General features: G+C 39.2%; 2 protein-coding genes across 2 annotated transcripts; both read left to right on the top strand.

The window, feature by feature from the left end:
• The first annotated feature begins 2,344 nt into the window (after window positions 1-2,344).
• Window positions 2,345-5,033, top strand: LOC139944644 (uncharacterized). Its single transcript, XM_071941705.1, has 3 exons — window positions 2,345-2,586; window positions 2,770-4,583; window positions 4,767-5,033. Exon 2 carries the CDS (start codon window positions 3,316-3,318, stop codon window positions 4,144-4,146), a length of 831 nt encoding a protein of 276 aa, XP_071797806.1. The 5' UTR covers window positions 2,345-2,586; window positions 2,770-3,315; the 3' UTR covers window positions 4,147-4,583; window positions 4,767-5,033.
• Window positions 5,034-10,508: 5,475 nt separating this feature from the next.
• Window positions 10,509-21,378, top strand: LOC139944306 (flavin-containing monooxygenase 5-like). The gene is made up of 7 exons (XM_071941297.1): window positions 10,509-10,626; window positions 12,276-12,490; window positions 13,030-13,506; window positions 13,716-13,771; window positions 14,523-14,916; window positions 16,360-16,604; window positions 17,086-21,378. Exons 2-7 carry the CDS (start codon window positions 12,373-12,375, stop codon window positions 17,416-17,418), a joined length of 1,623 nt encoding a protein of 540 aa, XP_071797398.1. The 5' UTR covers window positions 10,509-10,626; window positions 12,276-12,372; the 3' UTR covers window positions 17,419-21,378.
• The last annotated feature ends 1,063 nt before the right edge of the window (window positions 21,379-22,441 follow it).

Consider the following 22,441-nt stretch of genomic DNA (forward strand, 5'->3'; position numbering starts at 1 on the left):
CTACGCTACAACCTCTCAACCAAGGTGTATTTCGTATGATTTCACAGCGTATTCTGCATTACACACACAGTGGTACATAATAGTGGCGTGTTTACTTGGTTTCCTCTATGGACCAGTGGGTCAATACAAAAAGCAGAAACTAAACATAACATTTTATAATTTGCTTAATCCTCTTTTGTAAATAAGAACTATTTGGATCTGAAGATATTGATAATAAATATGGATGAAAGGGGATTATTGATGAAAAAAAAAAACATCGGGCCTGGAGTTTTTTTTTAACATGTTGAAAGGGCAAGGTCATTTTCATTGTGCAAAGGGCACTTCCATTGGAAAGTCAATTGGACAATTTTGGAAGGGCACCAAGGCCAACATGTAACTGAAGGCCTGAAACATGGAGTTATTGTAAATAATGGTAAAAATAATCATACGCATGGAAATATCTATGTTCGATTTGTAACCTTGTGATCTGCTGAAATACTATACAGTCTTTAAAATGAAAAACACATTTGGAAAACCCCTCGCGTTTATTCTTCCACTTCGATTGAAAGACAACTCGGGCTGAAATGTGAAATGTGCACCGGACACCATTTCAGCAAACTTTTTGTATGCGGTACAGACAATCACCACTGCATGTTATCAATAACATTAATAAAATGGCGCCCATGGTGTGTGTTCACGTTCCAGTACAAGAGCACAGGTTCCTATTATAACACCCCTTGCAAAGATTCTGCCTGCTCATTGGTTTAGAGCGCGTCACATGACATGTCTTAGTTTTGCTACACGACGGCCGTCGGTTTGCCATGCGCTAGTCCGAAGACTAGCACATGGCGCCGTGCGCTAGTCCGACAGACTAGCACACGGCTTGCAGTACCCAGACGTCCGTTGCGTGTACGAGTATGATAAATTAATAGTCTGTAACCATTTCGGATTGCACGACACGACATGCAACACATTCAGCAAAAGTGTTTGCAATCTGTATTCGCGTCGTCCGTGGATTGTAGCATTCAGGTCTGTAACTTAATAATGATAGTACAGTATTTAAAAATGTTTGGGGTGTTATAAAACAAATATTGACTGCTTTTACTCGTGCAATGGTTAAAAACTATGACTCCCTCGGTGATCCCCGGAGCGTTCTATTTTCCCTCGGCTTCGCCTCGGGAAAACAGAACGCTACGGGGATCACCTCGGGAGTCATAGTTTTAACCATAGCACTCGAAGCAGTCAATATTTGTATATTATAACACCCCTTGCAAGTATTGTGCCTGCTCATTGGTTTAGAGCGCGTCACATGACATGTCTTAGTTTTGCTAGACGACGGCCGTGTGATAGAGCGTCGGTTTGCCATGCGCTAGTCCGAAGACTAGCACATGGCGCCGTGCGCTAGTCCGACAGACTAGCACACGGCGTGCAGTACCCAGACGTCCGTTGCGTGTACGAGGATGATAAATTAATAGTCTGTAACCATTTCGGATTGTCCGACACTACATGCAACACAGTAGGTAAAAGTGTTTGCAATCTGTGTTCGCGTCGTCCGTGGATTGTAGCATTCAGGTCTGTAACTTAATAATAATAATACAGGTTTTAGAAATGTTTGGGGTGTTATAAAACAAATATTGACTGCTTTTACTCGTGCAATGGTTAAAAACTATGACTCCCTCGGTGATCCCCGGAGCGTTCTATTTTCCCTCGGCTTCGCCTCGGGAAAATAGAACGCTCCGTGGATCACCTCGGGAGTCATAGTTTTAACCATAGCACTCGAAGCAGTCAATATTTGTATATTATGCGCCGTTGTCGTTCTGTGATCTTTGACCCGATATACGTGTTTACAGTTAGCTTTGCAATTCGTTCGATATTATAGCGTGACTATAACTTTTGCGACTTTCATTGCTTTCTTGTTCTTGATTAATATTGAATTATTGAAGCCAGTGTTGTTTAAAGGCAGTGGACACTATTGGTAATTACTCAAAATAATTATTATAGCATAAAACCTTTCTTGGTGACAAGTAATGGAGAGAGGTTGTTGGTATAAAACATTGTGAGAAACAGCTCCCTCTGAAGTGCCGTAGTTTTCGAGAAAGAAGTAGTTTTCAACGAATTTGATGTCGAGACCTCAAGTTTAGAATTTGAGGTCCCGAAATCAACCATCTAAACGCACACAACTTCGTGTGACAAGGGTGTTTTCTTCTTTCATTATTATCTCGCAATTTTGATGACCGATTGAGCTCAAATTTTCACAGGTTAGTTATTTTATGCATATGTTGAGATATGTAGTAGGGGTAGAAAATTCATTGTGTTGTTATTCAAGTTAATTAATTCCAGGTTCTAGTTAATTGCCCTTTCCTGTTTTATTGCACCCCTGTACATGTAGTTTGTTATTTCTTAGAAGTCTTTTGTTACATGTTTGTAAACAGTTCCTAATCCTTTGGTAGTGAAGTCACCCATCCAGTGCATTGTATATAATTATAATCAGATAGCAGCCTGGCAGCGCAAGGAGCACATGTGTTCTAGCTCTCTTCTTCAAGTTTTGTTTTTCTTCACCATGTAATTTTGCCATCTTCAAGTGTATTTTCTGCTATTCTGGACTCGGTAAGCATATACTTTCATTTGTTATTGTATAAATATCTTGACAAATTGTAATATTCCTGTGATTCTTTGGAAGTTACTTTTTCTTAAACATTGGATTGCATTTTTTAAAGACCATGTGTTCTTCCTAAACTTGATAGAACTGTATTTTAATCAATTGTATTTCTTGTTGTTTTATTTACACAGGTTTCCTAAAGCCATTTTGATTTTAATTTGTAACTTTTCTTTGGCACTGTGTTTTAGTTTTAATCTGGTTTAACTGTGTTTGGGTTTTAGTTTTACTCTAGTTTAGTTTTGGTTTTTGAGTTTCAGTTAGATATCCTGATTTAGGTTTGACTGGTTTAATTTAAGAAGGTTTAGGTCAAGAGTTTTCGGTCTAAAGGTTTTTGGTTTATAGTCAATAAAGCTATTTTTTTATTTTTGTTGTTGAGAAACCTACATTTTGAGTCACTGTTCCTATTTTTATTTGCATCTCCTCGCGTCTTAGCCCTATCCGATCTTGGTTTCTCTCATTAGTTCAAGCGAGTGCCCCCATAGTTAGCATTTTTATTTAGTTTTATTCATTCTTTTTCAAAGTGTACCCTTTTTCCGGGTTACATTTTTTTTGGTGGAGAATCCGGGTAGGGTTTATGTTCCTTAAGAACTTAGCCAGGTCTTGTTAAAAAGTAGGGACGGTCATTAGTTTTAGGGTTACAAACACAGTGTCAGAGTTAAGGAGCATTTTATTTCACTATGGTTGAACGGCCGAGTTCCACCATTTTGCCAGATGGGACGCCATGTATATCCCCACCCCCAGGATTTGGTTGGGATGAGGGTATCCTGCAACCACCCCCTGGATTTGGTTGGGATGAGGGTATACTGCAACCAGTGGTTGTGCCCATTATGACCACTCTTCAAATGTGTGGGTTTGACCCACAACCGGTAGAAAGACCTTCAGTTCCGTCGATGGAGGAGCCTGCTAAGGAGAGGAGCTTGTTAGAGACGGTGAAGGATCTCCTTGGAGACATCGTTGCTCAGCAGCAACGACAAGGAGAACTGTTGGTAAGCCTGCAGATGCAGATGGATGGAAGTCACCGCCAGAGGAGAAGTTCTGCTTGGTGCAGTAAAGTACCCCGAAGTTGCCAGAGGCAATGGCGAGAGTTTGATGGCCAATCCACACCAACAACAGTTTATTATAGCCCGTCATCGTTTCAACAGGTAGATTCGACCACAGCAGTAGAGGAAGCAATCCTGCCAACTCCTCCCCCTGACGTGAAATCAGCCCAAATTAAAGATACGGTCATCTCCAGAGTCGTGGAGTTGAAATCTTCTGGTCAAAAGCAGCCCAGCCCCCATCAGCTGAAACGTGAACCAGGAGCGGTCAAGAGGCTGTTGCACTCTTGGGACAACCTCGAAATCAAAGAGGGTACATTGTGCTATCGGCAAGGCAAGGAGGAGCCGGTGTTGGAGGTTTTGCCCAAGACGATGATGTGGCCGATTTTACATAGTATACAGGCTTTATTCAACATTAAGGGTTTCCGGGAATTAATACGTTTGGCTCGTCTAAGTTATTTTTGGCCTTGATTTTTGTATCTATGTTTTCTTTTGTATTAAATTCATTTTTGCTGTGAATTCATTTCAGTTTCTTTTTGTGTAAAACTAACATTGTTGAGGACAACAATGGTTTTAAGTAGTGGTGAGTGTAGTAGGGGTAGAAAATTCATTGTGTTGTTATTCAAGTTAATTAATTCCAGGTTCTAGTTAATTGCCCTTTCCTGTTTTATTGCACCCCTGTACATGTAGTTTGTTATTTCTTAGAAGTCTTTTGTTACATGTTTGTAAACAGTTCCTAATCCTTTGGTAGTGAAGTCACCCATCCAGTGCATTGTATATAATTATAATCAGATAGCAGCCTGGCAGCGCAAGGAGCACATGTGTTCTAGCTCTCTTCTTCAAGTTTTGTTTTTCTTCACCATGTAATTTTGCCATCTTCAAGTGTATTTTCTGCTATTCTGGACTCGGTAAGCATATACTTTCATTTGTTATTGTATAAATATCTTGACAAATTGTAATATTCCTGTGATTCTTTGGAAGTTACTTTTTCTTAAACATTGGATTGCATTTTTTAAAGACCATGTGTTCTTCCTAAACTTGATAGAACTGTATTTTAATCAATTGTATTTCTTGTTGTTTTATTTACACAGGTTTCCTAAAGCCATTTTGATTTTAATTTGTAACTTTTCTTTGGCACTGTGTTTTAGTTTTAATCTGGTTTAACTGTGTTTGGGTTTTAGTTTTACTCTAGTTTAGTTTTGGTTTTTGAGTTTCAGTTAGATATCCTGATTTAGGTTTGACTGGTTTAATTTAAGAAGGTTTAGGTCAAGAGTTTTCGGTCTAAAGGTTTTTGGTTTATAGTCAATAAAGCTATTTTTTTATTTTTGTTGTTGAGAAACCTACATTTTGAGTCACTGTTCCTATTTTTATTTGCATCTCCTCGCGTCTTAGCCCTATCCGATCTTGGTTTCTCTCATTAGTTCAAGCGAGTGCCCCCATAGTTAGCATTTTTATTTAGTTTTATTCATTCTTTTTCAAAGTGTACCCTTTTTCCGGGTTACAGATACACCAACTGTGAAGGCTATTCTTTGACAATTACCATTAGTGTCCACTGCCTTTAATGGAAATCTGATCGGTTTAGTGCGCGCTTTGCTGAGAAAATTGTTTACAGAATGGTTAATACAGGATTCGTAAGAACAACAAGCATCATTGTTAAACAGTCTTAAAACTTACTGATTATGAAGTAGGTCCCTATAGCTATTTTTTCGTTTAAATATTTTCCTCTGAAATTAGGTCATAATTATTCGAGAACACTATCTTAAAACCTCAAAACAAAATTGCACATACAACACCTGATTTTGGACAAGAAGGACAAGACGTAACTATAAATACTAAACAGTGAACTTTCTGGTACAATGTATAACATCTCTTCTGAGGGAATGTAATTGGCTCTGAAAAGAGCCGGTTTGGTCACGACGTTTCGAACAGTATACTCTGCTCATCTTCATGACCCATGTTTACATTCATGTTCGTGAGTGTGTATTATTTTGCTCATTGTTTTCTCCTGACTTATTGGGAGGAACTAAAAGTAAAAAAAAAAAAAAGTTATTACTCTAAAAAAAAATGAGAAGAATTGAAATGTTAATACAAAGGATCGTAATTTTTTTGAAAAAAATAAAAACCTTTTATAATATTTGAATTTTAGATTATTAGGATTTATTTTAAAATAATCTTTAACTGGATTTCTCTCTTACTACAATTGATTCATTCGATTCAATTTTAAATCCCTCACATTTCACAGGTTTGTTATTTCCACGGATGATCACATAAAACATGAACGAAATTGTCTGCAACAATTTTTTTTCTTTTCTATTACCATTTCTGTATAAAACCTTAAGGTATTCATCTGTTTAGAGAGCCTCTGACTCCCGTGACTATAATAAGTACCTGTTGCAATGAAACATTGTTACCCTGTTTATACCTGTCTTCAAAGTGTGTACACTCAACCCGGATCTTTCTGAGTGTTGTGACCCCATCCATTGTTGACAACTTTACAAAATCAGAATGTTTTCCTACAATCCCGGACTACACACACAAAAGGGTTTTGTATATTGTGGAAAGTGCTAGAGGTGTTTTGTCTGGAACTGTAAGTTAAAGCCCAATTGTGTCTGACGTCTGGAATGGATTCGTTATAGGTTGCCGAACTTTTTTCCCCATTGTAACGTCACATGCCAGCCCAAGTTTCTGTCAACCGAGTTTGAAAATTACTATTGAAAGCCATAAACGCAAATCATAAATGCAAACCAAAAACATATCTGCTGTTCCTAACGATGTTACACATTATTCAAACATTGAGGGGCAGACCGGGTCGACCCATCAGGGAAGCTAATCGAATTGTAACGCACCATTCTACGGTACTCCATGACATTTGAAACACAATAACCTTTACTTTAACATTTGACAAAATTGTTCAATGTCAACTTGAATGTAACGATACTGACAACCTCATCATGGGTATTTGTATTTGTTTAATTTCTGACCAAACATGTTCTCTTCAAAATGAACACAAAAGAGGCACATCTTTTGAAGAGAACATGTTTGGTCAGAAATGAAACAAATAAAAATACCCATGATGAGGTTGTCAATATCATTACATTCAAATTGACATCGAACAATTTTGTTAAATGTTAAAGTAAAGGTTATCGTGTTTCAAAAGAGGCAAAATTATGCATGTACATAATAATTGCACGAACACCAATTTCTATGGGAAAAACTTTACTCACGAATCACTTTTCAGATTATACCATTCAATTTCAAATCCGCTACTTTTAAGTACACAATCATTTCAAACACAGGACGCAAGATCTACTATATCCTGCTCTACAGACCTCCCCCATCCAGAAATAATGGTTTGAAGAGTTCACAGTTTCTTGATGACTTTGCGAACTTTCTAATTTATGCGTGAACTCGCTAGCCGGCAAAGTCGTCCTGTTGGGAGACTTCAACATTCATGTCGATTGCCCGGAGAAAACAGACGTCACCCGTTTTCTGGAAACTGCTGAGAGTGCTGGTTTTCAACAATAATGTTCATGGGGCAACCCATATATGTGGCCATACACTGGGCTTGGTTCTGTCTCGACCTGAAGACAATCTCATCATGGACTGTACAGTTGGTGTTAGGCTTTCAGATCACCATGTTGTTGATTTTCAGCTCATGCTGGACAAAGCAGAAAACCCAAAACAAGTTACTACTAATCGGAACTTTCGCACAATATTGATACAGCCAACTTTCAGAAAGAGTTGAAATTGAAGTTTAACGACATTATAGTTGGAGTTGATAATGTCGATTGTCTGACGGAGGCATTTGAAGAGTGCACAATCAATTCCTTGGACCATTCCCGGTCTCTATGAAAACTCGTAAAACAAGAATTAGACAACCCTGGTATAACTCAAACATACACGAAGCTCGCAGAATTCGACGAAAGTGTGAAAAGAAGTGGCGCATGACTCGTCTAGAAGTTCATCACCAGCTTTATATTGAACAAAACAGAACAGTCAATTGCAGGATAGAGGAAGCTAAAAAGCAGCCCATTTCGGAAAAGCTGCAATCTGCTTCTGATACAAAGACTGTGTTTAAAAATGTTAATGGGCTCTTGAATAATACAAGTAAAGTCTTACCCGCATATGAGTGTGCACAAGATTTAAGTAATGACTTTGCAGTGTATTTCCAAGAAGGTTGCTAACATTTATTCTAGTATGTAACATGTTCAATCAAGTGTAACGTGTGGTGATTCCCACAATGTTTGTGTAACATGTAAACTACCTGAATTCAGTCAAGTGTCTGAAGAAGATGTTATTAGCTTGTTAACAAAGCTGCCACAAAAAGTTGTATATTGGATCCTGTACTCACTTGGCTTCTTAAAGATGTTTCCATATTTCTACCGGTTTTAACACGCATCATAAATAAGTCTCTCACTACAGGCATTTTCCCAAGTATTCTAAAGCATATATACTGTACTCAACCCTCTCATTAAGAAGCGGTCACTGAATCCAGACGAACTCAAGAACTATCGTCACGTCGCTAACATCGAGTTCTTTTTTAAGCTGATAGAGAAACATGAGTCCTCCTTCGGCCCATGTTATTTTCCCATACTATGGGGGACAACCCCTTTCAAACCCACAACATGTGATTGCAATTCCTGCAGTCTATAACCACTTAACCACAATGGGAACTGATTGTTTCTTCGTGACTCTCTGTCAAAAACAGACGGGAAACTTCCCCCTTTTAGCACTATAGGACATACGTCTTTCGTCTAGACGAGTTGAAATAACAGTTATATTTTGTCAGCACCAGCACTTACAGGCACTGGACACTATTGGTAGCCTAACTACCCAAAAAAATTGTAGCATAAAAACTTAATTGGAGAGCTGTTGATAGTATAAAACATTGTGAGAACGGCTCCCGTCTGAAGTAACGTATAGTTTTTGAGAAAGGTGTAGTTTCTCACTCGTATAATAAAATACTTCAGCTGAAGCCTTTTATTATGCATCTAAAAGCACACAAAGTAGTGTAACAAGTGTGTTTTTTTTTCTTCTTCTTTTATTACTCTCTTGCAAATTCAATGACCAGTTGAGCCCAAATTTACACAGTTTTTTTTATGCATTTGTTGGGATTACACCAAGTGAGAATACTGGTATTTGACAATTATTATTACCAAACGTGTACAGTGCCTTTAAACCTGGAGGAAACGCTTTGGAACCACACCTGTTCTTCACACGCTTTCTGCTCTCTCAAATACAGACGGGGACAGGGGATTTCCCTTTTTAGTACAAGGAAATACTAACGTCTTATACGTTCAGAGACGGGGATCTGAATCCGGGGTCCCAACTTTTGTCTTCGTCAATGAGCAAACAAATTTCATTCGGTCAAAAGACAATCATTGAACTAATTCTTTTCTCAGGGCATTATATTTATCCGGGTATCAGGTGAGTTGAATTGCTAAGAGGGGCTACCCCGTTTCTTCCGTGACAAATTTTCTTTGTATTGACTGAATACTTTTCTGGGTATTTTTTTGTATTGACCAAATACTGTGGGTATTGTGGTCCGAAATCCTGTTCTTTGTATTGTCACAGACTTTATTATGCGCTCAAGGATGTTATATACGCACAAGTCGTAGAAGTGGTTTTACGTGTAATTGCGTCGTTTTTTTCAGCAAATCACCCGGCCCCAAATTTCATTGAATTTTTTAACCGGTGACATTTTTCTAGGACAGAAAAGTTTAAACTCGTTTATCACAGTCACTTTAAAAGGATGGCACACGTTTGAAAATCAGTCTTGAATTTAATATATTACAAACAAACTTTCGGTAAGAAGCATAACAAATAAAAATAGTGTGGTAATGTAAAAAATGTATAAGTTGTTTTGCCCCAAAATAAGTACATAAAGGACATAAGTATTGCGCCGGATTTTTGACGATAAAAACGCGATCACCTTTTGAAATGAAATGTTCACAGGTTATTTTTTAATGAATGTAGGCCTACCCCTACATTTTATATGGGATTTGATTTATTTTTATTTTTAGTAACAATTGTTTTGTGTGTGTGTATTGTTTAAACCCGTTTATTGTTAATTCCTATTTTTAATTAACTTTGTAAAACCTTTGTAAATTTGAATGGTGTCGATCTTTTGATTACTTTTTTATTCAAACAAAAATAAAATAAAATAAACCACTTATAATGAATAGTAATAATTGTTTAAAAGAAATCATAAAATGGTTCCCAAAACCAAAGTCATACTTTGCCTTTAACGAGTTCGGTGAGTGAATAATCTTCGGAACTCCTCGAGTAGAGTTTTCCAAACAGACAAAACAGAAATATTCTGCTGCTGACAAAAAAAACCACAAAAAACCAGAGGTTGAGATAAAGTCCCATTGCTGACAAATGGAAACACAAAATATATCTTTTATTTTCTGGTTAAAATGAAAAATAGTATACTTTCACGCAGTGCAAGTCTGACTGGTGCCTATTTTCACTCAATTGGAAATAAAAACGTCCTGTATTGTTACCGTTTAAATAATTTTGGATAGCCAACGGACCTTTTTTTCAAGCGAGACCCCGGAAAATTATTTTTCAGTAAGACCTAGGTCTATGCATGCCTCTATATATCGGAGTTTGAATTGTTATAGGTTGAATATCCTGCTGGATTCAGAACACTGAATTTCCAGCGAGTCCTATCCAGTTCCATCCACTGAAACACACCCAAAGAAAAAACTTGTAATGCATTAAAAATACACCCATTGTATTGTCGTTCATGAATATGTATGACATAGAGAGAGTCCAGCTTGACTAACTAGTGTTGTGGTCATTCATGCATTACAAAACATCCCGGATCTTCTGAAGAAAAAAAGTGAAATTAGCCAAGGATTGCTTTCATTCTTGACGCTTTTACTGTGGGAGCGAGACGTGTCAACTTTCTGGGTTCAAGACAAAGGCAGTTTTAACCCGTATTATGTAAGTTTGCAAAAGTTTCTTGCTTGAAAGTAATACCAGCTGCAGTCCAGCTTAATTTTGTATTTTTCTAACACAAACTATAAACGTAGCAGCAACATAGAGGTTCTGTTGTTATTTTGCATAACACTGTAAATACAAAAAATCCGTACAATTTACGGTGCTTTACCTGGCAGCTAGGGTGCCAGGTAAAGTGCAGTTAATTTCACAGTGGAAGTTTTGTAAATTGTGCCTTGAATGGGTAGTATGCAAACTTCCACCGTGAAATTTACGGCACTTTATAGCTGCCAGGTAAAATCACCGTGTAAATGTTACGGATTTTTTGTATACATTGTACGCTTTTACAGAGCAGTCGAGCGTTCACTTTGGCATGCGAAACTGGTGCCCTTCAACCTTTACAAGTTAGTTGGTGCGTGCATTATTAAAGGCAGTGGACACTATATTGGTAATTACTCAAAATATTTCTTAGCATAAAACCTTTCTTGGTGACGAGTAATGGGGAGAGGTTGATGGTTTAAAACATTGTGAGAAACGGCACCCTCTGAAATGCCGTAGTTTTCGAGAAAAAAGTAAATTTCCATGAATTTGATTTCGAGACCTCAGATTTAGAACTTGAGGTCTCGAAATCAACCATCTAAACGCACACAACTTCGTGTGACAAGGGTGTTTTTTGTTTCATTATTATATCACATCTTCGATGACCGATTGAGCCCAAATTTTCAAAGGTTTGTTGTTTTATGCATATGTTGAGATACACCAAGTGTGAAGACTAGTCTTTGACAATTACCAATAGTGTCCACTGTCTTATGAGAAATAAACTTTTATTTTTTTCAACCGTTCGGTTGTTTTAAAATGTATAGTTGTAACCATAGAGCGCCGCAAGGCGGCAATCTATAATCTTTAGTCGTAACCCATGAAATGAACCCAATTTCGCGTTTTTGTTTTAGAAATCGCCGGAACTCCGGAGCGATGTCCATCACTCAGGAAGAATAATCCCTACAGGAATACAAATATGCCAAGCGTTACCGCAGTAACGCTTCTCATATTCAAATTTTGGCGAATAAAAAGGGATATTTATGTCCATAACCGTAGTGAAATGTTTCTCAAAAATGCACTATACTATCCAAGGCTGCTGTACTTCTAACTTCTTTTAAAGGAACACGTTGCCTTGGATCGGTCGAGTTGGTCTATAAAAAGCGTTTGTAACCGTTTTTTTTTTTTTTTAAATAAAATGCATAATATGGTTGGAAAGATATTTTAAAAGTAGAATACAATGATCCTAACAAGCATTGCTCAAAATTGCGTGGTTTTCCTTTTACCTCGTCGACTAACACGGTCGGCCATTTATGGGAGTCCAATAAATGGCCGACCGTGTTAGTTCGCACAGTAAAAGGAAAACCACGCAATTTCGAGGCAAATTTGTGTGGATCATTGTATTCTACTTTTAAAACATCTTTCCAACCATATATGCATTTTATTAAAAAAAAACGGTTACAAACGCTTTTTATAGACCAACTCGTCCGATCCAAGGCAACGTGTTCCTTTAAGTAAAAATGATGGAGTTACTATTGCCACAGTCTTTTAGAGTAATTACCAAACGTATATACCATAAGAGAGCGAGAGAGAGTAATGTTTCCGTATTTCTACCACAGATACTATCACATCCGCCTTACATACACTGAGAGGAGGTACAGCTAAACATTATTATTAGCAAGACAGTGTGTTCTACGTTTGAAGATTAATTTCATCATGCCGAAAGTGAAGCGAGTCGCCGTGATCGGAGGAGGAGTCAGCGGGCTCCTCTCGCTCAAGTCTTGCCTGGAGTGCGGCCTGGAACCGGTCTGCTTCGAACGGGGTGACAAAGCAGGTTAGTTGTCGTGAAATTATTAATAATAGGGAAGTCTCATTGAACTTTCACTGCATTTTACGTCATACCCGAGGTCGATTCTCGGTCCAGACTGTTATTTTGTTAACGGTGTGTTTGTGTCAATGTATCTAAAAAGTTCGTTCAAATCCGTGGTATCATCTATATGTTTAGCTGTATGACAACCCTACCGGGCGACCCCCCCCCCCCCCCCCCCCCCCCCCAACTGATCTCCGGCGCCCCGGCTACACCCACTTCAAATCTGTGCTATTAAAAGTTAAAAGAATAAAAAACACAATTGTTTTAAGCCTTCATGTAGTAATTTCAATGCTTTCAAATCAGCTGTGGTTGTATCTAATTGTGCAGAATAGCCCCTAAAATGGTTGCTGCCCACCCAATCAACCCCCACCATCAACCCACCACCATGCTCCACAACCGCCAAGAACCATGCCGTCCACTAACAAATACAATTTTAATTCAATTCAACCCATTGTTGAGTTAAAGATGGAAAACATTCACTGAAATAACATCTTTCTTATCAGGAGGCGTATGGCAGACTCCAGAAATGGACAGTTTTGATGATTACAACGGAGGTTCAATCTACAAATGTCTCGTCACAAACTCCAGCAAAGAAATGATGGCCATAAGCGATTTCCCTTTCCCCAAGGAGTATCCTCCGTACCTCACCCCAAAACATCTCATTACCTACTACCGAGACTTCATCAAACACCACGGCCTAGAGAAGCGCATCCGACTCGCTACGGAAGTAGTGGAAGTGACACCGAGCGAAGACCACGAGGCCACGGGGCGATGGGTGGTCACCTCACGGCCGAGGGATCAAAACGAGGGGGTCGGTGTCACCGTAGAGGTTTTCGACGCCGTGATTGTCAGCACCGGGCTCTACAACGAGGCTTTCATCCCTCGATATCCAGGCATGGAAGAATTTAAGGGGAAGATTGTGCATAGTTGTAAATTCAAGAGCGGTGAACAGTTTGCTGGCAAAACAGTCTTGGTTGTAGGCAAGTCAAACATTTTGTTTACTCATCTGATGTACGAACAATGACCAATGGCGTTACCCGAGGGGTTCGGGTTCAGAACCCTTGCCCTCTTATGCCCCCCCCCCCATAAAAAAAAAAAAGAAGGCACAATGAATAGTTCAACCAACACACCCCAAAAAGCGTGAGGAATAGTAATATATTATTTCCCCACATTTTTGCTACTCTTTCAGGGTCCTCACATTCTGCAGGGGATGTGGCTGTAGACACGAGCCGCCATGCCAGTCAGGTAAGGTTATAATAGTAGACTGACAATGACTAGAGCAAGCTAGTCGAAACGTTGAGACCAATTCAGAACTGACTCCGCGGCAGTACAGTTAATTACGATCCTCTAAGCTAAAGTAGAAGTCCAGTCTAATTTTTATACCATCCGCCCTGGTAATAGTTAAAAAGCAAGACAGTTCTTTTCAGAACTGAGAAGTCTCCCGAACCTCCGATTATCTACACCGCGGCAGTAGAATAAAGCAAGACAGTTCCCTAAAAACAACTCTACCTGGCAAGTAGATACACACATTAAACCGCAAACCAAATATACAATAGTAGAATGGTCCCTTAGTCTTTACCCCTTGTCTTTGTCGGCGAAGAATATAGGCAGGCACTGGTTTTACAGACCCATTGATTTCTGTCGTTGAATGCAATGATTTCATTTAATGAACGTGCAGTGACGTTTGCTATCCATCGTGTTGTGATTGGGCTGCTCCGAAGTGACGTGTACAACTTTTCGATCAACTGAAATATTATGGGAGAAGTCTTTCATGGCAATGTCTGTGTAAAGCGGCGCTCAACATAGACCGTGCATGCTTCCGCCATCTTGGTCATGTTCCTCATATCCAACAACAGTAATGGATGCTATATTAATTGTACAAACAGCAATCAGATTATTTCTCTTTCCATTCTCGGTTTGGTTACATTAATTTGAATGGGCGAAAATAAAAGCGGCCGCACCATGATACTAAAGTTCCCTTGTGTCATTGTTGCAGGTGTATCTGAGTATGCGAGACGGCTCGTGGGTCGTCGGGAGATTCGGCCCCAAGGGTGTCCCAACAGACTCCTTCGCCAACCGTCGCTGGCGTGGCATGGTCCCCGAGGCCGTCACCCGCAAGATTGCCAAGACTATCTTCGAGGACCGTTTCGACATCGACAACCTCGGCATGAGGTGCAAGAGAGAGCTGTTCGACGGTTACCTGATGGTGAATGACGAGATACACTGCCGTATCGTGTGCGGTGCGATCAAGTGTAAGCCGGGGATTGAGCGGTTCACGCCCGGGGGAGTCGTGTTCGAGGACGGCACCAGGGTCGAGGGGTTGGACGCCGTGGTCTTCGCGACCGGGTACGATTTCAAGTTCCCGTACTTAAAGGAAAAGATCATTGGTGGTAAGTGATGGATTGTTTTTACTTTTAGGGTGCCTCTTTTTAGTTGGACGTTTGTCCACAGTCGGTCTTTCATCGTACACAATGTCTTGTCTTGTGATCGTCTGATTGTGTAATTGACACAATTTGAAAACATATAATTGTTGGAGCATCACAGGCCTCTGTGGATCATCCTCAGACCAATATTTATTATATTATTTGCATTCGTCAAAGTGTTCAAACGAGTGACTCGCCTCTCTTATATATTTATGTTATTTTTTAAAGGAACACGTTGCCTTGGATCGGACGAGTTGGTCTATAAAAAGCATTTGAAACCGTTTGTTATGAAATGTATATGGTTAGAAAGATGTTTTAAAAGTAGGATATAATGATCCACACAAGTATCTCTCAACATTGCACGGTTTTCTTTTTACGTCGCGAACTATCACGGTCGGCCATTTGTGGGGGTCAAAATTTTGACTCCCATAAATGGCCGACCGTGTTATTGGACGAAGTAAAAAGAAAACCACGCAATTTCGAGGCATATCTGTGTAGATCATTGTATTCTACTTTTACATCATCTTTCTAACCATATGCATTTTATAATAAACGGTCACAAAACGCTTTTCAAAGACCAACTCGACCGATCCAAGGCAACGTGTTCCTTTAAGTAACGATTGCGTAGAAGTTCCAATAGGGATCGGGTTTCTCCGTTCAACGGCAAAGTTCCTCGCATTGCAATTACAGTTGAGCTTCTAATGGTTGCTCTTGCATGCTGTTTTCTTGTATCAAAACTGCCAAATATATAATAATAACAACAACAACAAAGATACAACCAGTTTGTTAGTTTTGCATCACGTATAATGTGGTTCACACACAGGGGTAGAAAATACTGCAAATGGAACCCACAGCCACGATAGTAGACAAAGACATACGAAATTGTATTACTCTCCAAAAAGAAGAGATCACATTGCTTGGACAAGTTTAAAAGCACCAGAAAAACAAAAAAAAGTAAAAATTATTAGACAATTATTATTACACACTAGCAGGATGCCGCGCTTCGCGTGGCAACCCCACTAGAAATCATAGTGTATAAAATGCCGCTAATGTTGTGTACGGGGAGTGTAAGTGGAGGGCAGGGTCCCCACACAAATCACCGTGCTTTTGTGAAATCGTATGCACTTGCCCGTTTTTTCCGTTTCTCATTATTTTTGGATCTCCCCTATACAGTCCATATTCTTCCAGTTTCGCCGCGCGGGTCCCGCAAGTGGGTCTTTCCCAGTCATTTTTTTTTCCACGAGGAAGACCTGAGCAGCACAAGGATTTAAGATTAAAACCCATACGCACCCAGTCTGACCTAGTAGACAACCGGATACAAAACATTACTTGGGTTTGATTTTTCTTTCTTCAAAATGACAACAGTCTGCATGCTTTAACATTAAAACAAAACTTCTCATTTGTTTACAGAGACCTTTGAAGATTTGGAGTTGTACATGCACGTTTGGCCCGCCCGTCGTACGCACCCAACGCTTGCAGCAGTCGGGTACGTGGCAACATCCGGAGCACAGAGCCCGGTATTTGAGCTACAGTCCCGTTGGGCTGCTCAGGTCTTCCTCGGTAACGTCCAGTTACCAGACGTCGAAGAAAGACTCACTGATGTCAAGAGGAGGAAAGATATGTTTTTTGAGAAATTTGGAAGGCATCGCATATTTGTAAGTATTTGTCATCGTTCAAAAGTTGTAATAACATTGGAATAAAAATGTTGAGACTTTATTTGAAGTAGAAAATAATTTATTATTAGGTGGCAAACAACTTACCAACCAAAAGGACCTATGGTATAATAGATGAAGAAGAAGTCTTTGAAGAAGAAGTCTTTCTCGAAGGCTCGTATGTGCTTTTAACCCAGCAAACCAACAGATACCAACTACCTTAAAGTGTTCAATCGAGTCGTTGTGTTCATTTTTATAAACCACGTTTCATGCACAGGCCTGGAATTTCATCTTCCAGAAGGCAGGGTCAATTTCGTTTAGCAATAGGGCACTTCCATTAACAATTATTGAAGCCTAAAAGAGAAACTTATGCGGACACCAATGCTAAGACATTTTGACAAAAGAGGTAACGGCCTCCGGGCCTCCGTTTATACTGTTATTTTCTTCACATGTTGAATTTTGTCTCTATTTTCCTACATTGTAGTTTACCCCTGTCCCATACTCGGACGAAATCGCAGAGAAGATCGGAGTCAAGCCAAACTTCACCAAACTCGTCCTGACGGACCCCAAACTAGCGCTCCGTTGCTTCTTCGGTCCAGCCTACCCACCCAACTACCGACTGAACGGACCCTATCCCTGGAAGGGGGCTCGAGAGGCCATCATGAACGGCTGGGAGAATACCACGTACCCGACTAAAACCAGAACAGTGGCCAAGCCATCAAAGAGCAGTGCACTGACCCTGTTCGGTGGTGTTGGCCGCTTGATGGGAGTCATGTTCGCAGTTGTGTTGCTGAGTTTGCTCTTAGTTATTGTTTAAAGACACTGGGGTGGATTTCACAAAGAGCTGAGATTGATCCTAGAACTGCAGATCGAGCATAGTTTCTGGGTAAAATGTGACGTCACTATACACAACACAGACAATCCGATGAATCTTAGTGCTTTGTGAAATCGAGCCCTGGACACGATTGGTGATGTCAAAATACCAGTATTCTCACTTGGTGTATCCCAATATATTATGCATAAAATAACTGTGAAAATAAGCCTGTGGAAATTTGGACTCATTTGGTCATCGAAGTTGCATGAGAATAATGAAGAAAAAAACCCGGGAAAAAACACCCTTGTTGCATTACTTTGTGTGTTTTCAGATGCATAATGGAGGGCTTAAGCTGATGTCTGTTATTATATTTGAGTGAGAAATTACCTCTTTCTCAAAAACTACGTTTCTTCAGAGGGAGCCGTTTCTCGCAATGTTTTATACTATCAACAGCTCTCCGTTGCTTGTTACCAAGTAAGTTTTTATGCTAACAACTGGTTTGAGTAATTACCAATAGTCTCCAGTGCATTTAATAATAAAAGGTCTTTGACTTGGAGATTCATTAATTTTTCTTTCGGAGTAACACACCTCCGAGGATAGTGTTTTATTTCATTTTCTCCTAAAACTTTTGTTTTGTATGTTGCTCCCTTGTTTTTGTCAAATTTTCGGTGATCATTGCGTGTTCCTCTTAACATAATTATTTCGTGTAAGGACAAGCAGAACAAGTAATTCTATAGAGCTGGGTCGGCCGCAAGAACAAAACCCTGAAATGCGCATCTGTTTCAGACATACATTTTGTAACTTTTGCACTATTTTTAGACAAAGTTGTATTTAAAGTTGTGAACATAACATTTTTATGTTGCGGTAGTAGGATTCCTAAAGTAAAATTGCTGTTCTTTATTATTATGTTATTTCAGATGTGTAAATAAATAATAATTATATTTACCCCGTTGCTTTTATGACAGGTCTGGTCTCTGTGACGTACACATACAGATACAGATATATAAATTTTCAAATAATTGATTAATGGTTTAATGTCACAAGAGGGCGATTTTGCTTCATTTGTCTTGTTCATTCATGATAATGTTTATAGATGACAACAGTGCACAATTTCATATGAGAAGAAATATTGCTTAAATTTTCTGCTGAGAAAAAAATAAGCAGGATACCAGTCAGATATTGTACATGTGATATGACGTTTTGGCTGGTTACCCTATTCTGGTAAGCATGTTGTGCTTGGCTACAATGGTACTTGTGTATAAGCAGCTATAGAAATTAGCCTATGGTCAACTCCAAAAGATGTGTCGGAGAAATACAATCTTTGACCAAGGTTCATTGTATATAGTTATAAGTTATAAGAATTAGTAGACTACCAGTGACTGGGGCCCTAGATTCCTTTTTTCGAAATTTTGACATTATCGGTCATCTCAAATTTGGAAAAAGGGAATCTAGCGCCCCAGTCACTGGGTCTAAAGAATTAGGTACTTTCCTATGAAAGGGTTTACGTTAATTGTCCAACTGTTGGCTAATAAATTAAACAAACAGTATAGTGATTGTGTTCACTTGACATTTGTTTTCCTGCAATCGAATTATGGTAGGCATTATAACAAAACGGATGTCGAACGCTGTGACGGGGTTCATGGGTTGAGCACAAACCCGGGGCTGGGGGCGAACTATGATCAAAACATGTCCAAACTAAGAAAACTATGTTTTATTGTATGAATGGAGTGAACATGACGGCCTAGTGATTGTCAACAACATCATGTGTTTTTGTGTGCAAAGTCATCTGTTTATGTAAAAGAGTGAAAACCAACAGTTTTGTCCGCCATAGGCCCCACCACTCTTGCAAAGGGCCGCTATATGGCGGACAAATAGACGTGTAGCCCTACTTTCAATTGATTTAGAGTGAAACTCGCTCCAATTTGACTCAAAAAGAGTGACCGTACAGATTGACTTTCACTCTCAAAAGAGCAAAAATGACACCACTCGGACAAAAAGAGAGTTAAATTTTACTATTTTACATGTGTACTAGCCAAAGTTTCATCAAAACAATGTTACACTCTTTAGGAAAGTTTTCTTCATAATAATCTTTTTCCATTGAGGTTCACTCTCTGGACACCTAGGCCTCTAGCCCTGAAAGTAAGAGTTAAGTGCCACCACACTAGTCAACTGAGGAGTCCAACCTGGGCCCAATTTCATAGACCTGCTTGCCAGATTAAGGATGGCAGCCAAACTACCTTCACACATACAGTTTGTAACTGGTATCTGGTGTCGCATGCAATTATGTCCTCTATGCAACTATCCGGAGGCGGTATTGTATATGCAATAATATCCGCCGGAGGGTTTTGCACATGCAATCGTGTCCGCCCGGACGCTGCTGCATAATGCAATTGTGTCCGCCCCCGTGCAAAATCGTCCTTGCAGTAAATTAAACGCCCTTGGTCGACGGAACACGTTCACCATTTTTTTTTACAAGCTAAGTGCATGTCATGAATGACATGGGAAATGTTCGGCCGTTCATAAAACACGTGAATATTCATGCTGCATATAGACCAATCCGACGCCCTGGTAGCGCCCTCGATTGAAACTTACCAACTGCGCGGTGTCTTTTGAAGACACCGCATCAAATGGCATCAAACACTTGCGTGCCCGGTGCGCGTCTAATTGGTCTAGGTACAGTCATGTACATGTCCACTGGACGGTTTTGGCATAGCCCCGGACACGATTTCATACTTATGCAAAAGTGTCCGGAGCGGACAGTATTGCATGGCGGACACAATTGCATCTGACACCGGCTCATTTCTGCTTAGCAGACCCAAATATTGAATACAAATTTGATAAAACAATTGGCCCCTATGAATTATTTTCTCAGTTGTTGGCTTAATATATATTCCAATACAAAAACAATCCACAAATTTAGCTGATATCCATGACCAAGATACTTAAAGGGCCAAAGCTACTTAAAAGGCATCAGTGCAGTGCCTACTACATGATTCCCCATGGACCAAGAATCTGTCTCAATTTGAGTTTATACAAATATAATAATATGTATTTAACAGACGAAACTGCTATACTATACACAAATTCAGTGATTCTAGGTAGAGAAAAAATATTTGGCATTAATTTTTATTTCAGTCTTCCGTTTACCCTGATTAAATCCACACAGAAAGACAATGCCCAAAAGACTTTTGTCATTATGACAAGTCAATACAAATTGCTAATAACAATGATTGAAAATAAAATATGAGTAAATCACATAGCCCTACACTTGAATATATCTTTTAATAGTTCGCAACATCCAAAGGCAGTGTGACCCTTTATTTTTTCAAGTCAGTCCTGTGCTGACATATCTGTTTAACACAGGATACATATTCAACAAAGTACAATTTAAACCTATAGACGATGTGACCTCTGACGTCACACGAAAACCATAACATGATTCGCGCGCATACCGCCGGGCAAAACCTTTGTGTTTTGGCAGCCAGCTAGAAAGTGTATGCAAGCTTACCATGACTACGTGTCTTTTTGCCCGGCGAAACATGACGTATACAGTGTTTTTTCAACAGAGGGCGGTTTAAATGTAAACATAGGTCACATCGTCTATATTGTTCAATATATTAATCTAAATATTAAAATGCTTAATTAGTACTTTCCATTCACAGTCTCAACAACCATCTTGAAAAAAACTAGATAGTTAACTATCATAAGGGGATTTTTTTTTTCTTGATAAAAACCTTTTCCATTCTTGTCTAATGATAAGTGGTTTATTGCCACACCCTATTTGAGTTAATTTAATTTTACATGTCAATATTTTTAAATGTCAAAGTGTGGCTCCATTAATAGAATTCTACTCTATTTAATTGCAATTTGTATTATTTTGTAAATGTAAAATTATTGTAAATCGGCCTTCGTGCTGCGAGGACAGTTTTTTTAATAAACCATTTTATCTATCAATCTATCTTTTTTTTTAAATTCCCCACATGTAGTGTGTGAGACTTCACACATACCACTTTTCCCCCAATACCAGTTTGGGTATTTCAGTCAATCTGTATTTCAGTCGCTGATGATCAACCAAATGGTGTAAAAACATTCGCTATTAATTACATTACTAAAAAACGCTACAAACTTCTGAGACTTGGCAGTTTGGCTAGAGTGAGAACCAATCCCTCCAAATATTAAAGAATATAAAAAAAAAATTAATTAAAATTTATTCCTTTATCCTAACAGTCATCTACTCGACTGTTAGTCTTAGAATGCCTGACCCTGTGAATAAGCAGTTGTTGTTATGACCTATACATCTACTGACCCCATTCCTTTGCAATAGACCCTTCCCATGAAATATGTAAATTGCACATAGCGCGCCTATGCACTAACGTTTTCGTTGGCAAAATGAGGGAACATCGCCCTGTTTTGAACACGTCTAATGGGTGTGTGACGCAGACGCGATTGCGCGTCTGCTTAGTGCACAACTCTATGGCATTTGCCAACCAACAGGGTCTGTACGCATGCATGAATGTAATTAGCATATTTCATGGGAAGGGTCCATCCTCCACCTCGTTTGGGATTGAAGAAAAAATTTCATCCTAAATCCTTAAAAATCCAGCCCAACCTCCAGCCTGATTGTGATCAATTCACCACTGCACATAATAACTCCAAAGAACTCTCGTAATGGGGTAGATGGTATACCACAAAATTGTCCTCAAATATTTACATCCAAACATGAACCACTTTGACAAGTGACCACAGTGTGTTTTCTAACTAAATGCACTGTACACATTAAAGCTGTATCAAGTATGCAGACAGGGAGGGAGGGAGGCCCCACCCCCTCCCCATGACTCTTGGTTCATATCTTATGAGATGATCTTTGCCAATCCAATGTATGTTAAACTTACATCGGGGTCAGCAAATATTATTTGTGTTTTTACCCGTACACTGATATTGAAAAATTAACGAAAAACTAACTCCCTGAAAAAATAAAAAGTATTGGTGCCTTATTTCAGAGAAATACCATACCAAATATATTCAA

Source organism: Asterias amurensis, chromosome 11 (assembly GCF_032118995.1).
Source record: "Asterias amurensis chromosome 11, ASM3211899v1".
Classification (NCBI taxonomy): Eukaryota; Metazoa; Echinodermata; class Asteroidea; order Forcipulatida; family Asteriidae; genus Asterias; species Asterias amurensis.

Bases quoted from the DNA above. Each gene is read 5' to 3' on its own strand.
- LOC139944644 (XM_071941705.1), top strand. From the start codon at position 3,316: ATGGTTGAACGGCCGAGTTCCACCATTTTGCCAGATGGGACGCCATGT.
- LOC139944306 (XM_071941297.1), top strand. From the start codon at position 12,373: ATGCCGAAAGTGAAGCGAGTCGCCGTGATCGGAGGAGGAGTCAGCGGG. The intron at 12,491-13,029 runs GTTAGTTGTCGT...CTTTCTTATCAG, and splicing joins CGAACGGGGTGACAAAGCAG to GAGGCGTATGGCAGACTCCA. The intron at 13,772-14,522 runs GTAAGGTTATAA...TCATTGTTGCAG, and splicing joins CGAGCCGCCATGCCAGTCAG to GTGTATCTGAGTATGCGAGA.